At 47.9% G+C, this 16,043-nt stretch overlaps 1 protein-coding gene across 1 annotated transcript in view; it reads left to right on the top strand.

Moving 5' to 3' along the window:
- The window catches only part of LOC306977858 (dynein axonemal heavy chain 5-like), a gene marked incomplete at both ends in the record, with an annotated part of 47,945 nt that overhangs the window by 31,599 nt on the left and 303 nt on the right, over window positions 1–16,043 (top strand). Inside the window, 15 exons of the mRNA XM_079576297.1 lie at window positions 1,468–1,586; window positions 2,698–2,834; window positions 2,907–3,069; window positions 3,139–3,250; window positions 4,601–4,729; window positions 4,844–5,043; window positions 7,439–7,592; window positions 7,663–7,773; window positions 8,735–8,890; window positions 9,849–9,977; window positions 10,676–10,891; window positions 11,926–12,072; window positions 12,136–12,308; window positions 15,851–15,921; window positions 15,993–16,039. Coding sequence (XP_079432423.1) covers window positions 1,468–1,586; window positions 2,698–2,834; window positions 2,907–3,069; window positions 3,139–3,250; window positions 4,601–4,729; window positions 4,844–5,043; window positions 7,439–7,592; window positions 7,663–7,773; window positions 8,735–8,890; window positions 9,849–9,977; window positions 10,676–10,891; window positions 11,926–12,072; window positions 12,136–12,308; window positions 15,851–15,921; window positions 15,993–16,039 — 2,064 coding nt within the window. The remainder of the gene's footprint in view (window positions 1–1,467; window positions 1,587–2,697; window positions 2,835–2,906; window positions 3,070–3,138; window positions 3,251–4,600; window positions 4,730–4,843; window positions 5,044–7,438; window positions 7,593–7,662; window positions 7,774–8,734; window positions 8,891–9,848; window positions 9,978–10,675; window positions 10,892–11,925; window positions 12,073–12,135; window positions 12,309–15,850; window positions 15,922–15,992; window positions 16,040–16,043) is intronic.

Below are 16,043 nucleotides of genomic sequence, written 5' to 3' on the forward strand. Positions count from 1 at the left end.
ACGCACGTGTGGAGCTAACGCACGTGTGGAGCTAACGCACGTGTGGAGCTAACGCACGTGTGGAGCTAACGCACGTGTGGAGCTAACGCACGTGTGGAGCTAACTCACGTGTGGAGCTAACTCACGTGTGGAGCTAAAGCATGTGTGGAGCTAACGCACGTGTGGAGCTAACTCACGTGTGGAGCTAACTCACGTGTGGAGCTAACGCACGTGTGGAGCTAACTCATGTGTGGAGCTAACGCACGTGTGGAGCTAACGCACGTGTGGAGCTAACGCATGTGTGGAGCTAACGCACGTGTGGAGCTAACGCACGTGTGGAGCTAACTCACGTGTGGAGCTAACGCACGTGTGGAGCTAACGCACGTGTGGAGCTAACGCACGTGTGGAGCTAACTCACGTGTGGAGCTAACGCATGTGTGGAGCTAACGCATGTGTGGAGCTAACGCATGTGTGGAGCTAACTCACGTGTGGAGCTAACGCATGTGTGGAGCTAACGCACGTGTGGAGCTAACTCACGTGTGGAGCTAACGCACGTGTAGAGCTAACGCACGTGTGGAGTTAACTCACGTGTGGAGCTAACGCACGTGTGGAGCTAACTCATGTGTGGAGCTAACTCACGTGTGGAGCTAACGCACGTGTGGAGCTAACTCACGTGTGGAGCTAACTCACGTGTGGAGCTAACGCACGTGTGGAGCTAACGCACGTGTGGAGCTAACTCATGTGTGGAGCTAACTCACGTGTGGAGCTAACGCACGTGTGGAGCTAACGCACGTGTGAAGCTAACGCACGTGTGGAGCTAACGCACGTGTGGAGCTAACTCACGTGTGGAGCTAACTCACGTGTGGAGCTAACTCACGTGTGGAGCTAACTCACGTGTGGAGCTAACTCACGTGTGGAGCTAACTCACGTGTGGAGCTAACGCACGTGTGGAGCTAACGCACGTGTGGAGCTAACGTATGTGTGGAGCTAACTCACGTGTGGAGCTAACGCACGTGTGGAGCTAACGCACGTGTGGAGCTAACGCACGTGTGGAGCTAACGCACGTGTGGAGCTAACTCACGTGTGGAGCTAACGCACGTGTGGAGCTAACGCACGTGTGGAGCTAACGCACGTGTGGAGCTAACGCACGTGTGGAGCTAACGCACGTGTGGAGCTAACTCACGTGTGGAGCTAACGCACGTGTGGAGCTAACTCACGTGTGGAGCTAACGCACGTGTGGAGCTAACTCACGTGTGGAGCTAACTCACGTGTGGAGCTAACGCACGTGTGGAGCTAACGCATGTGTGGAGCTAACGCATGTGTGGAGCTAACGCACGTGTGGAGCTAACGCACGTGTGGAGCTAACGCACGTGTGGAGCTAACTCACGTGTGGAGCAAACGCACGTGTGGAGCTAACGCACGTGTGGAGCTAACTCACGTGTGGAGCTAACTCACGTGTGGAGCTAACTCACGTGTGGTCTCCTCCAGGTGGTGCAGACCCAGGACTCTCTCCTTCAGATGGAGCCCAGGATGAAGGCGGAGCTGCTGACGTCAGTGAGGAGCTTCCAGACCAGTGCTGAGAGCTTCTGCAGCGACTACGACCAAAGGTAACGGACCACACCCTGCTCCTGCTCCTCCACAGACTCCTATGAACTCACAAGGCTTCTTTCCATGTAAAATATTCACTACTTTTAGTTCTTTCATGGTTTAAATGAATAAAAACGGAAGCTCTTAGTTTAATTTAAAGTTCAGGTGAATCCAGGCAAATATAATGTCCAATAGGAGGTAGCGACGAGCGGCGTGGGCGTCCCCCGTCCTTAGTCTCTCCAGCCCAGCAAGGAAAAACTCAAAAACCCGGCAGGAGAAAAGAGAAACCTTGGGGAGAACCACAGAAGGAGAGATCCACTCCCATGGACGGACAGGCTATAGAGACCCAGGGCCGAAGGATCCCTCAGCAGACGGGCCAAGATCACAGACCGTCCAGTCCTCAGATTCCAGAATGCAGGTTCCTCCGTTCACCCAGGTTCCAGAGCTTTACTTCAGGCTGAGGGTTCGAGCTTTACCAAACTGACCTGATTATAAGCTAATTCTCAGAGGTTTTGAGCCTAGTCCTAAATGTAGGGACTGTGTCTGCTTCTTTAACGTGGGCTGGGAGTTTATTCCATAAAACCAGAGCTTAGGACTCGCCGCCACCAATGCTGTGTCCGAAACGAGCAGATTGGTAAGAGCTCTTAGGCCAAACCGGATGTGCGTCAGCGTCCGCCATGGCAAGTTGCTTCAGAATTGGGACCTCTGATGCTAACTATCATAGCCACTTTAGCATAGGGACCTCTGATGCTAACTATCATAGCCACTTTAGCATAGGGACCTCTGATGCTAACTATCATAGCCACTTTAGCATAGGGACCTCTGATGCTAACTATCATAGCCACTTTAGCATAGGGACCTCTGATGCTAACTATCATAGCCACTTTAGCATAGGGACCTCTGATGCTAACTATCATAGCCACTTTAGCATAGAGACCTCTGGTGCTTTACCAAGTTTGTTCACAATTAATGGCGCATGCTCAGGAAATGCAAAGTATTGTATTGTGTATAACCGGGAAATCGCCTAAACATGTTAGATATAGAATCTAGGTTTCTATAATGGGGAAACTGCGTTTATATGATCAAAAAGACAAAAGCTGAATATGAAAATCTCCCCGGTCTCCTCCGCAGGGGCCCCGGAGTGGAGGGCCTGGCCCCGGCCGAGGCCAGTGAGCGGCTGCAGAGGTTCCAGAGGGAGATGGAGGAGCTGTGGAGCAGGTTCACCACATGTTCAGGAGGAGAGGAGCTGTTCGGACTCACCGTCAACGGTAACAAGGCTCTGGTTTAGTCGTGTTTCAGCTGGTCCTCTGGTTCCTCCTGAGTCCTGATGTTCCCCACAGAGTACCCGGAGCTGCAGCGGATCCGTCGCGAGCTGTCCCTCCTCTCCAGACTCTACTCTCTGTTCGACTGCGTGAGGGACAGCGTGAGCCGCTACCACGAGCTGCTGTGGACCGAGCTGGACATCGAGAAGGTCACCTCCGAGCTGCAGGACTTCCAGAACAGGCTGGTGTTTAGAGTAAGAGGATCTGGGTAAGGGAGATGGTTGATTTGAGCGGTTTCCTGTTGTTTTAGGATCAGGAAGTTGCCCAAAGCGCTGAAGGAGTGGCAGGCCTTCAAAGACCTGAAGAAAACCATCGACGACTTCACTGAGACCTGCCCTCTGCTCTGCATGATGGCCAGCAAGGTACTGGGTTCAGACTGGGGATGCACCGATCCGCTTTTTTGAGCTCCCGATCCGATATTTTTGACACTTCATCTGGCCGATACCGATCCGATACAGTCTTTTTGTATTATTAGATGTTTATATAATATATATCATTATATATTATTGCCTGTGGATGTTACCAGTTTTACCACTAGTTTTACCAGTTTTGTTTTTTTTATAAACATGGAAGACGTTTTGGCTTTTGCTTTGAATTTTAACCCCTTAACTCCCACCTGAACCGAGCACATTTCCTCCAGTTTGGCTTTACCCCAATCCAAAAGCTTCTGGAAAAAAGCAACAAAACTGAGACGAAAACAAGGATGGAAATGTGACAAAAAAATGGGAAAACTTTGACAAAAAAAAAATACAAAATATTGACAAAAAAATTATGAAAAAGTGGCAAAAATGTCACAAAATTGACAAAAAATGACAAATATGTGACAAAACATTGATTAAAAAAAATTGACAAAAAAGGACAAATATGTGACAAAACATTGATTAAAAAAAATTGACAAAAAAGGACAAAAAAATGACAGAAAGGGACAAATTTTTTTTAGAAAAAATTACAGAAAATGGACGAAAAAATGATGAAAAAGTGGTAAAAATGTCACAAAAAATGGATATCAAAAGACAAAAAAATTATGAAAAAATTATGAAAAAGTTACAAAAAAAGGCAAAAATTTGACAAAAAAGGACAATTTTTTTTTGAAAAATGTACAAAACATTGATAAAAAAGGACAAAAAAATTTACAAAAAATGACAAAGAAATTGTGAAAAAAATGATGATAAAATAGCAAAAATGTGACAAAAATTTTACAACAAAAGGACAAATGTGACAAAAAGAGACCAAAAATGTACTATTTCACAAAACATTTACAAAAAAGCTACAAAATGAGTTGAAAACCCCCCCAAAAAAGATGGAAAAAAATTTGATGACGTGAGGAAAAAGATCCATTTAGATGAGTTTTGTAGATCTTAGCTTTCAAATGAGGCGTTACACTGGCCTACAGGATTTGGGTAAAGCTGAACTGGAGAAAATGCTCTCAGTTCAGGCGAGAGTTTAGAGGTTAAATCAGAAAGTTTTTCAGAAGCAGGTGTTTTAATTCTGTTTTGAAATGTGTCTTGTAAGCCCACGAGAGCTGAGCACTTATGAAAGACACAATAATAAGAATAAATCAAATCAAATCAATCAATTCAGTGTCCTAGCTTAGTGATAGCATGAAGGCCGTGAATGTACTGATACCGATACTGAACATCGGATCGGTACATCCCTAGTTTAGACTGGGTTTAAACCTGGCTCAGACCCTGCTCAGACCTGTGTGTGTCCAGGCCATGCTGCCGCGGCACTGGGAGCGTCTGTCTGAAGTGACGGGACACAGTTTCCAGGTCCAGTCCGAGTCCTTCAGCCTCAGGGACATCGTGGAGGCTCCTCTGCTGCAGCACAAAGACGACATCGAGGTGAGACCGGCTTCAGCCCTCGCTGTTCTCTGAAAGACGAGCTGCTTTCACGGTTTCTCAGGACAAGAACAAGACTAAAACAGTTGTGTATTTGGACTTTGTGTTGAAATGCAGGACGTGTGCGTGAGCGCGGTGAAGCAGAGGGATATCGAGGCCAAACTCCGGGAGGTGGAGTCTGAGTGGAGCGCGCACGGCCTCAGCTTCGCCCCCTTCAGGACCAGAGGGGAACTGCTGCTCAAAGGCAGCGACGTCACGGAGAGACTGTCCAACATGGAGGACAGTCTGATGGTGCTCAGCTCTCTGCTCAGTAACAGGTGAGGGTCAGGAGAGACTGTCCAACATGGAGGACGGTCTGATGGTCCTCAGCTCTCTGCTCAGTAACAGGTGAGAGTCAGAGAGACTGTCCAACATGGAGGACAGTCTGATGGTCCTCAGCTCTCTGCTCAGTAACAGGTGAGACTGTCCAACATGGAGGACAGTCTGATGGTGCTCAGCTCTCTGCTCAGTAACAGGTGAGACTGTCCAACATGGAGGACAGTCTGATGGTGCTCAGCTCTCTGCTCAGTAACAGGTGAGAGTCAGGAGAGACTGTCCAACATGGAGGACAGTCTGATGGTCCTCAGCTCTCTGCTCAGTAACAGGTGAGAGTCAGAGAGAGACTGTCCAACATGGAGGACAGTCTGATGGTCCTCAGCTCTCTGCTCAGTAACAGGTGAGGGTCAGGAGAGACTGTCCAACATGGAGGACAGTCTGATGGTCCTCAGCTCTCTGCTCAGTAACAGGTGAGAGTCAGAGAGACTGTCCAACATGGAGGACAGTCTGATGGTCCTCAGCTCTCTGCTCAGTAACAGGTGAGAGTCAGAGAGAGACTGTCCAACATGGAGGACAGTCTGATGGTCCTCAGCTCTCTGCTCAGTAACAGGTGAGAGTCAGAGAGAGACTGTCCAACATGGAGGACAGTCTGATGGTCCTCAGCTCTCTGCTCAGTAACAGGTGAGAGTCAGAGAGAGACTGTCCAACATGGAGGACAGTCTGATGGTCCTCAGCTCTCTGCTCAGTAACAGGTGAGAGTCACAGAGATACTGTCCAACATGGAGGACGGTCTGATGGTGCTCAGCTCTCTGCTCAGTAACAGGAGAGAGTCAGGAGAGACTGTCCAACATGGAGGACAGTCTGATGGTCCTCAGCTCTCTGCTCAGTAACAGGTGAGAGTCAGGGGAGACTGTCCAACATGGAGGACAGTCTGATGGTGCTCAGCTCTCTGCTCAGTAACAGGTGAGAGTCAGAGAGACTGTCCAACATGGAGGACAGTCTGATGGTCCTCAGCTCTCTGCTCAGTAACAGGTGAGAGTCAGGAGAGACTGTCCAACATGGAGGACAGTCTGATGGTGCTCAGCTCTCTGCTCAGTAACAGGTGAGAGTCAGGAGAGACTGTCCAACATGGAGGACAGTCTGATGGTCCTCAGCTCTCTGCTCAGTAACAGGTGAGAGTCAGAGAGACTGTCCAACATGGAGGACAGTCTGATGGTCCTCAGCTCTCTGCTCAGTAACAGGTGAGAGTCAGGAGAGACTGTCCAACATGGAGGACAGTCTGATGGTCCTCAGCTCTCTGCTCAGTAACAGGAGAGACTGTCCAACATGGAGGACAGTCTGATGGTCCTCAGCTCTCTGCTCAGTAACAGGTGAGGGTCAGGAGAGACTGTCCAACATGGAGGACAGTCTGATGGTCCTCAGCTCTCTGCTCAGTAACAGGTGAGGGTCAGGAGAGACTGTCCAACATGGAGGACAGTCTGATGGTCCTCAGCTCTCTGCTCAGTAACAGGTGAGAGTCAGGAGAGACTGTCCAACATGGAGGACAGTCTGATGGTCCTCAGCTCTCTGCTCAGTAACAGGTGAGAGTCAGGAGAGACTGTCCAACATGGAGGACAGTCTGATGGTGCTCAGCTCTCTGCTCAGTAACAGGTGAGTCAGGAGAGACTGTCCAACATGGAGGACAGTCTGATGGTCCTCAGCTCTCTGCTCAGTAACAGGTGAGGGTCAGAGAGACTGTCCAACATGGAGGACAGTCTGATGGTGCTCAGCTCTCTGCTCAGTAACAGGTGAGAGTCACAGAGAGACTGTCCAACATGGAGGACAGTCTGATGGTCCTCAGCTCTCTGCTCAGTAACAGGTGAGAGTCAGGAGAGACTGTCCAACATGGAGGACAGTCTGATGGTCCTCAGCTCTCTGCTCAGTAACAGGTGAGAGTCAGGAGAGACTGTCCAACATGGAGGACAGTCTGATGGTCCTCAGCTCTCTGCTCAGTAACAGGTGAGAGTCAGGAGAGACTGTCCAACATGGAGGACAGTCTGATGGTCCTCAGCTCTCTGCTCAGTAACAGGTGAGAGTCAGGAGAGACTGTCCAACATGGAGGACAGTCTGATGGTCCTCAGCTCTCTGCTCAGTAACAGGTGAGGGTCAGGAGAGACTGTCCAACATGGAGGACAGTCTGATGGTGCTCAGCTCTCTGCTCAGTAACAGGTGAGAGTCAGGAGAGACTGTCCAACATGGAGGACAGTCTGATGGTCCTCAGCTCTCTGCTCAGTAACAGGTGAGAGTCAGGAGAGACTGTCCAACAAATAAACATTGTAAAGATGAGTTTGGCTAAGATCTTAAGGAGAAGAAACTAGGCAAACTAAAGCCATCTGTGACCGACCCGTGTGGTTCCAGGTACAACGCTCCCTTTAAGCCTCAGATCCAGCAGTGGGTGCAGAAGCTCTCGGGCTCCACGGAGATCCTGGAGAAGTGGATCTGCGTCCAGAACCTGTGGATCTACCTGGAGGCCGTGTTCGTGGGCGGAGACATCGCCAAGCAGCTGCCCCAGGTCCGTGTCTTCATCTCCAGCTCGGGTCCTGGATGAGTCCTGGTTTTAACCCCGGTCTGTCTGTGTCCAGGAGGCCAAGAGGTTCCAGACCATAGACAAGACGTGGCAGAGGATCATGCAGCGAGCTCACGACATCCCCAACGTGGTGCAGTGCTGCGTGGGCGACGAGACGCTCACACAGGTACAGCGGATCACCCTGACCTCGCCCTCACTCTGACCTCACTCTGACCTCGCCCTGGGAGCGCGGAGTGCGGCTTCTCTCATTCAGAGAAAACCAGCCCTGAAGTTTTGTAGCGAGTGCTCATGCTCGGCCCGTTCTTCCACTTTTCCGCTCCAGCGTCTCGTAGGAGGAAAAACACCATATTTGGGTGAAAGCGTCATCACGGGGCCCCTTAGCAGGACACGTGGATGTCAAATCTGTCAATATTTATGAATGAAAACCCGCGGGAAAGACGGACTTTCTACTTCCTGGTTACCTCCGCCTCGCAGACAAAACATCATAAAATAAACATCATCATTTTTATATCTGACACGAAAACTAAGATGTAAAGGGAGGAAAATAGATACAAATCTCCACTTCCACCACTGCGTGAAAAATCAATACTTTCACCTAAAGTGTCTCTCCTTAAAATAACTGCCTTGTATAAAATGTCTCTCTCAAAATGGCTGTAGTGAATGTCTTGAAATAGGCCTCTGTCTCTTTAAGAACCTCTGAGCCTTTAGACACGCCCCCTCCACACGCTGTCTGTGGCATCAGTGGGGAGGGGGTTCTGCTGAGGAGCAGTGGTTGGTTACTCGGCTGGTGACGAAAGCTCGGAGGCGTCTCCAGGAGGTGGGGGCGTTCCTAGGAGGACTCAGGCAAACCTATCCCTAAAATGGCCGCCATCAGAGTTTTTACAGATTACTCAGAAATACGTGAATGTGCCAAGGCAACACTTCAGGCATGTTTTTAATGACATTAGTGACAGAATAACATGATGTGAAGCTTGAAAAAGTCCATTTTGCAGAATACCCTCCTTTAAAGGAACAGGTCACCGTTTTCCACACTGGGATATGTTCTTACCTCAGCTCTCCACAATAAACTGGACTCTGATACGTTTGTGTGAGCTGTGAGCACGTTGTTGACCTGACGCTCTCCACAGCTGCTGCCTCACCTGCTGGAGCAGCTGGAGCTCTGTCAGAAGTCTCTCTCTGGTTACCTGGAGAAGAAGCGCCTGGTCTTCCCGCGTTTCTTCTTCGTGTCGGACCCGGCTCTGCTGGAGATCCTGGGCCAGGCCTCGGACTCCCACACCATCCAGGTACGTCCTGAGGAGCTCCTCTGTGAGCTCCTCTGTGAGGTCCTCTGTGAGCTCCTCTGTGAGGTCCTCTCTGAGCTCCTCTCTGAGCTCCTCTGTGAGCTCCTCTGTGAGCTCCTCTGTGAGCTCCTCTGTGAGCTCCTCTGTGAGCTCCTCTCTGAGCTCCTCTGTGAGCTCCTCTGTGAGCTCCTCTCTGAGCTCCTCTGTGAGCTCCTCTCTGAGCTCCTCTCTGAGCTCCTCTGTGAGCTCCTCTGTGAGCTCCTCTCTGAGCTCCTCTGTGAGCTCCTCTGTGAGCTCCTCTGTGAGCTCCTCTCTGAGCTCCTCTGTGAGCTCCTCTGTGAGCTCCTCTGTGAGCTCCTCTCTGAGCTCCTCTGTGAGCTCCTCTCTGAGCTCCTCTGTGAGCTCCTCTGTGAGCTCCTCTGTGAGCTCCTCTGTGAGCTCCTCTCTGAGCTCCTCTCTGAGCTCCCCTGTGAGCTCCTCTCTGAGCTCCTCTGTGAGCTCCTCTGTGAGCTCCTCTGTGAGGGCGTGTGTGAGCTCCCCTGTGAGCTCCCCTGTGAGCTCCCCTGTGAGCTCCTCTGTGAGGTCCTCTGTGAGCTCCTCTGTGAGCTCCTCTGTGAGCTCCTCTGTGAGCTCCTCTGTGAGGTCCTCTGTGAGCTCCTCTGTGAGCTCCTCTGTGAGCTCCTCTGTGAGCTCCTCTGTGAGCTCCTCTGTGAGGGCGTGTGTGAGCTCCTCTGTGAGCTCCTCTGTGAGCTCCTCTGTGAGCTCCTCTGTGAGCTCCTCTGTGAGCTCCTCTGTGAGCTCCTCTGTGAGCTCCTCTGTGAGGGCGTGTGTGAGCTCCTCTGTGAGCTCCTCTGTGAGGGCGTGTGTGAGCTCCCCTGTGAGCTCCTCTCTGAGCTCCTCTCTGAGCTCCCCTGTGAGCTCCCCTGTGAGGGCGTGTGTGAGACGGCTGCTCTCTCCACAGAACCATCTGCTGAGTCTGTTCGATAACGTGAACCGCGTGGAGTTCAGTGAGAAGGTCTACGATCAGATGCTGAGCTTCCAGTCCCAGGAGGGAGAGAGTGTGGAGCTGTGTCAGCCTGTCATGGCTCAGGTAAAGCCCCGCCTCTGAAGCCCCGCCTCTGCCCCAAAGGTGTGGTTTAACCTGTCTGTCTGTCAGGGGAACGTGGAGGTTTAACCTGTCTGTCTGTCAGAGGAACGTGGAGGTTTAACCTGTCTGTGTGTCAGGGGAACGTGGAGGTTTAACCTGTCTGTGTGTCAGAGGAACGTGGAGGTTTAACCTGTCTGTGTGTCAGAGGAACGTGGAGGTTTAACCTGTCTGTGTGTCAGGGGAACGTGGAGGTTTAACCTGTCTGTGTGTCAGAGGAACGTGGAGGTTTAACCTGTCTGTGTGTCAGGGGAACGTGGAGGTTTAACCTGTCTGTCTGCCAGGGGAACGTGGAGGTTTAACCTGTCTGTCTGTGTGTCAGGGGAACGTGGAGGTTTAACCTGTCTGTCTGTGTGCCAGGGGAACGTGGAGGTTTAACCTGTCTGTCTGTCAGAGGAACGTGGAGGTTTAACCTGTCTGTCTGTCAGAGGAACGTGGAGGTTTAACCTGTCTGTGTGTCAGGGGAACGTGGAGGTTTAACCTGTCTGTCTGTGTATCAGGGGAACATGGAGGTTTAACCTGTCTGTGTGTCAGGGGAACGTGGAGGTTTAACCTGTCTGTCTGTGTATCAGGGGAACATGGAGGTTTAACCTGTCTGTGTGTCAGGGGAACGTGGAGGTTTAACCTGTCTGTCTGTCTGCCAGGGGAACGTGGAGGCGTGGCTGGGGCAGCTGCTCGCCGCTGTCAGACTGACCTTACACTCCATTATCCGCCGCGCCCACGCCTCCCTCTCGGAGCCCGGCTTTCAGCTGCTGAGCTTCCAGAGCAGCTTCCCGGCGCAGGTGGGCCTGCTGGGGATTCAGATGATCTGGACCCGAGACGCTGAGGAGGCTCTGGTCCTCAGCCGCACAGACAAGAAGGTACAGCAGCAGCTTTACAAACCTTAAAGGTCATAAAGACGAGTCTCTGCAGGTGGAAATATTAGATCACTGACATGAACATGAAGGTTCCTACTCGGTCCAGTTTTAACCCCTTAACTCCCACCTGAACCGAGCACATTTTCTACAGTTTGGCTTTACCCCAATCCAAAAGCTTCTGGAAAAAAGGTGTGAAAATAGCGACAAAACTGAGACGAAAACAATGATGGAAATGTGACGAAAAATTGACAAAAATGTGACAAAATGCTACAAAAAATAACAAAAATGTGACAAAAAATGACCAAAAAAACGACAAATATGTGAAAAAAATTTGACAAAAAAATAACAAAAAAATGACAAAAAATTACAAAAATGTGATAAAAAATGTGATAAAAAATGTGATAAAAAATGTGATAAAAAATATGACAAAAAAGTACAAAAAAATGACAAAATGCCATTAAAATTTGACAAAAATATGACGAAAAAGTGACAAAAATATGACAAAATATTACAAAAATGTGATAAAAATTTGACAAAAAAATAACAAAAATGTGACAAAAAATGACCAAAAAAATTACAAAAATTTGATTAAAATTTGACAAAAAAATAACAAAAAATGTGACAAAAATGTGACAAAAATGGACGAAAAAATGACAGAAATGTGACAAAAAGTACAAAAAAAGTACAAAAAAATGACAAAAAATGACAAAAATTTGACAAAAAATTACAAAAAATTGACAAAAAATGCCGAAAACTGATGAAAAAATTACAAAAAATTGACAAAAAATGACCCAAAAAAAAGACAAAAATGTGACAAAAAATGTGATGACGTGAGGAAAAAGATCCTCTTGGTTCAGGCGGGAGTTCAGAGGTTAAATATTGAAATTTCCTTATTCCTCTGTTGGACGGGATGTTTGCAAATCTTAAATCATGACCTATGTCCTGACCTTCTGTGTTTGTCATGATAAAACAGTCTTTGAGCTTTAGAACGGCATTAAAAGCATGAAACTTCCTGCCCCTGTGTAAACGCTGAGAAGGCGATGGCGGCGACGAACCAGAAGTTCCTGGACCTCCTGAACGAGCTGATCGACATGACGACGCGAGACCTGAGCCGTAACGAGAGGACGCAGTACGAGACGCTCATCACCATCCACGTCCACCAGAGGGACATCTTCGACCAGCTGGTGCGTGCCTGTGCCTGTAGCGCCCCCTGTGGCAGCGACGGCTCACTGTTCCCTCGTCTGCAGGTGCGTCTGAACGTTCGCTCCGTGACGGACTTCGAGTGGCAGAAACAGTCCAGGTTTTATTTCTCTGAGGAGAACGACCGCTGCTTCATCCAGATCACAGACGTGGAGTTCACCTACTGCAACGAGTACCTGGGCTGCACCGACCGGCTGGTCATCACCCCCCTGACCGACAGGTGAGCCCCGTTACACCCCATCACCCCCTATTATCCCCCTGACCGACAGGTGACCCCCATTACACCCCATTATCCCCCTGACCGACAGGTGAGCCCCATACACCCCATCACCCCCTATTATCCCCCTGACCGACAGGTGACCCCCATTACACCCCATCACCCCCTATTATCCCCCTGACGGACAGGTGACCCCCATTACACCCCCATCACCCCCTATTATCCCCCTGACGGACAGGTGACCCCCATTACACCCCCATCACCCCCTATTATCCCCCTGACCGACAGGTGACCCCCGTTACACCCTATTATCCCCCTGACCAACAGGTGACCCCCATTTAGGGTTGAACGATTTTGCCAAAAATCAATATTGCGATATTGATTTTATTGGGATTTTCCGCTAATAACTTTTTGTTGCAATATAATTAAATATTTACAACTGATTTAATAAAGTATTACTCACTCTTAAGTCCTTTATAATCACATGAAGATAATTCCAAATAGTCCACATAGTCATTTAGCCACATCATTTCCAATAAGCTTATATTGATTTTTTTTTTTTTGTAAATAGCCTAAATAATTTCTTGCTATTTGCTCTTGTGTTTTAGTCAGTGGTTGTGAGATAAGTTCTTATCTGTATCCAAAACATTCCCAAACATAAGCCTTGAAGTGAGCGCAAAGGACTCTGAACATCAGCTCAGGCTCAGCTTCATCTGTGTGGAGGCAGAGACGTGTGAATCCGGAGGAAAGTTTCTGTGATCAGAGCATCAGAGCGTGTAGCACTGCAGCTAACGCAATGCTAACGGAGGAAACAGCAATAGTCCTGAGTCCTGGCTGCTTTATATGCGCTGATATTTTCACAGTACATCCACGATCTACGCGCACCTTAAGTAAACAGAGAAGTAAACAAAAGCACGCGGTGGAGGCCGGAGCCGGACGTCTGTGGCGTCTCTCGCTACTACATTCACTTTTATGGACCGCGGCCTCAGCTGCATGGGCCAAAATCGCGTGTCTGTGCGATTTCGAAACCTTGGTATCCAACAGGTCTCGGAGACGACCCCGAAAAGTCTCACAGGTTGAGGATGACAAATAGTGTTTCTTACTAAGAAATAAATTAATAAAATCCTTAATATTTCCTTATTTTTATTCTGACTATTGATTTTTACATTTTAAAGTATTCATACTGTACAAACTGTACTATTTACAATTTACAAGAGTTTGATCATTTAGAGATCGATGGCTTTTCCCCTGGAGAGAACTTTTTAGCGCAGAGGTTTCTGTGTTCTTTTGAATCAACCGAAATGCTGCGTTTCTCTTATTCATGAGAACCGCACTCTCGCTCTGTGGAGCAGAGGAAGAAAACACTCTGGGAGCCCATGCAGAGACCAACGAACAGAAACAAACATGTTCGTTTTCACCAAGACGACCTGCACTGCAGAAAGTGCCCTCCTAAAAACAAGGAAAAAAATCTTAAAATAAGACACTTTGTCTTGTTTTAAGGAAAAAATTCTGCTTTCTAGAATATTTTTCCCTTCATAAAACAAGAAAGAAACACTAAATTTAAGCAAATAAATAACTAGAATTGAGCAAAATGTCCTCAGAAAATTGAATAAATTAAGGAAAACATGAAAACGTGAGAAATTGTGGATATTTTACTTAAATGTTGCTTGATTTAAGTAAAATGTTCTAAATTAAACACATTTTTAAGAAAAATGTTCTTAATAAATACTCATATTTAAGGAAAGTATTGCCGCGCCAGGAGACCCGTCTCCATGATGTGGAGCCAGGCTGATGGTCAGAATCACCTGCTGGAGGATTCACCTATTGTACATGTTTTTAGTGGTAGCGGAAACGTACGCAGACACGGGGAGAACATGCTCCACACAGAAAGGCCCCGTCCTGGTGGGAATCGAACTCGGGACCTTCGAGCTGTGAAGCTGAGGCTCTAACCGCCGTGCCACCGATTTTTTTTCTCAAGAAAACTTTGCCCGGCAAAACATTATTTCTTTTTTATGGAACAAATAAGAACTTATTTCTAAAGTAAGACATTTTTTACTTGCTTAGAATCCACTTTGTGCAGTGTGGAGACCTTCTCTCCAGGGGACGTCTCGGAGACATCTCTGTAAGCAGCTGCAACTCGAGTCTCCAACGAGTCTCCAGGCCTGTGAGACCGGCCCTTTAGCTGCATCTAATTGTAACAGGTTTTTGATGTAAATAAGAGGCGGATTTTCATAAACCAAGCAGCGTTTTGCAGCGTGTGCTCCAGAGAACATTCATACAGAGCCCGGTGTCTCCTGTGTTCATGGTTTGTGCCTCTGCTCCTGCTCCTGCTCTGAGGGAGAGTGTGAGGGGACGAGCCTCGCCAGTTCATTTCTGAATCAATAGAACTACTCCTGATTAATCCTCCTCAGTCCTGCCTTTTGCAGATTTGCATCTTGTTGCTAAATCAAAACAACTTCCGAGCAACTTTTCAGAGGGAATAAAAGCCGCCATTCAGAGGGATCATATTTGTAATGCGTAACTCTTAAAGGAACAGGCCACCGTTTTTACATTCTGAGATATGTTCTTACCTGAGCTTAGACGAGTTCTTTAGGACCTGTGTGATCTTCAGTCACGTAAACACAGCGCAGACGGCGTTAGCATTTAGCCTCTCCCTCTCTCCTCTATAGCTCCAAAACAGGTCAAGATAGAAGCTACCAAGCTCTTCCACGTTTTCCCTATTTAAATATGGTTACGTGAAGTGTTCCACTACAAAGTATAATTACACACAATTAAACAATGTGGATTTTCTAAGCGGATAAAAGGAGGAACTATATTGTAAGGCGTAATAATACCAGGAGTAGTTTGGCGTGATAAAAATGTGATAAAAAATTGACAAAAAAATGACAAAAATGTCACACAAAAAATGACAAAAATTGATTAAAAACTGATGAAAAAATGACAAAATGCTACAAAAAAAGGACAAAAAATGTGATAAAAAATTGACCAAAAAAAATGGCAAAAAATGACAAAAAAATGACAAAAAATGTGACAAAAAAAAAAAAAATAAAGATAAAAAATTGACACAAAATGACAAAAAATTGACACAAAATGACAAATGTGATAAAAAAAAATTACGAAAAAATTACAAAAAATGTAACAAAAAAGTGTTCAACCCCCCTTTTATCCGCTTATAAAATCCACATTGTTTAATTGTGTGTAATTATACTTTGTAGTGGAACACTTCACGTAACCATATTTAAATAGGGGAAACGTGGAAGAGCTCGGTAGCTTCTATCTTGACCTGTTTTGGAGCAATAGAGGAGAGAGGGAGAGGCTAAATGCTAACGCCGTCTGCGCTGTGTTTACGTGACTGAAGATCAGACAGTGCCTAAAGAACTCGTCACAGCTCAGGTAAGAACATATCTCAGTGTGGAAAAACGGTGGCCTGTTCCTTTAATGGTTGTGGTGCAGGTTGTAAAATCCGAAACATTGTCACGGGGCGGGACTTGAGCAGTGTTTCTCAAACAGACCAAAGATCAGCTTCTCCTCCTGTGTTTGTGCAGGTGCTACATCACTCTGTCGCAGGCGCTGGGCATGAGTCTGGGAGGAGCTCCGGCCGGACCCGCTGGAACAGGTAACGTCACTGTCCTGTGTGTCAGACGCCGCCCGTCCCGTCCTCACCTGTACCTGCTCTGATCTGCTCAGGGAAAACGGAGACGACCAAAGACATGGGCCGCTGTCTGGGGAAGTACGTGG

Source organism: Gobius niger, assembly GCF_951799975.1.
Source record: "Gobius niger genome assembly, chromosome: 18".
Lineage (NCBI taxonomy): Eukaryota > Metazoa > Chordata > Actinopteri > Gobiiformes > Gobiidae > Gobius > Gobius niger.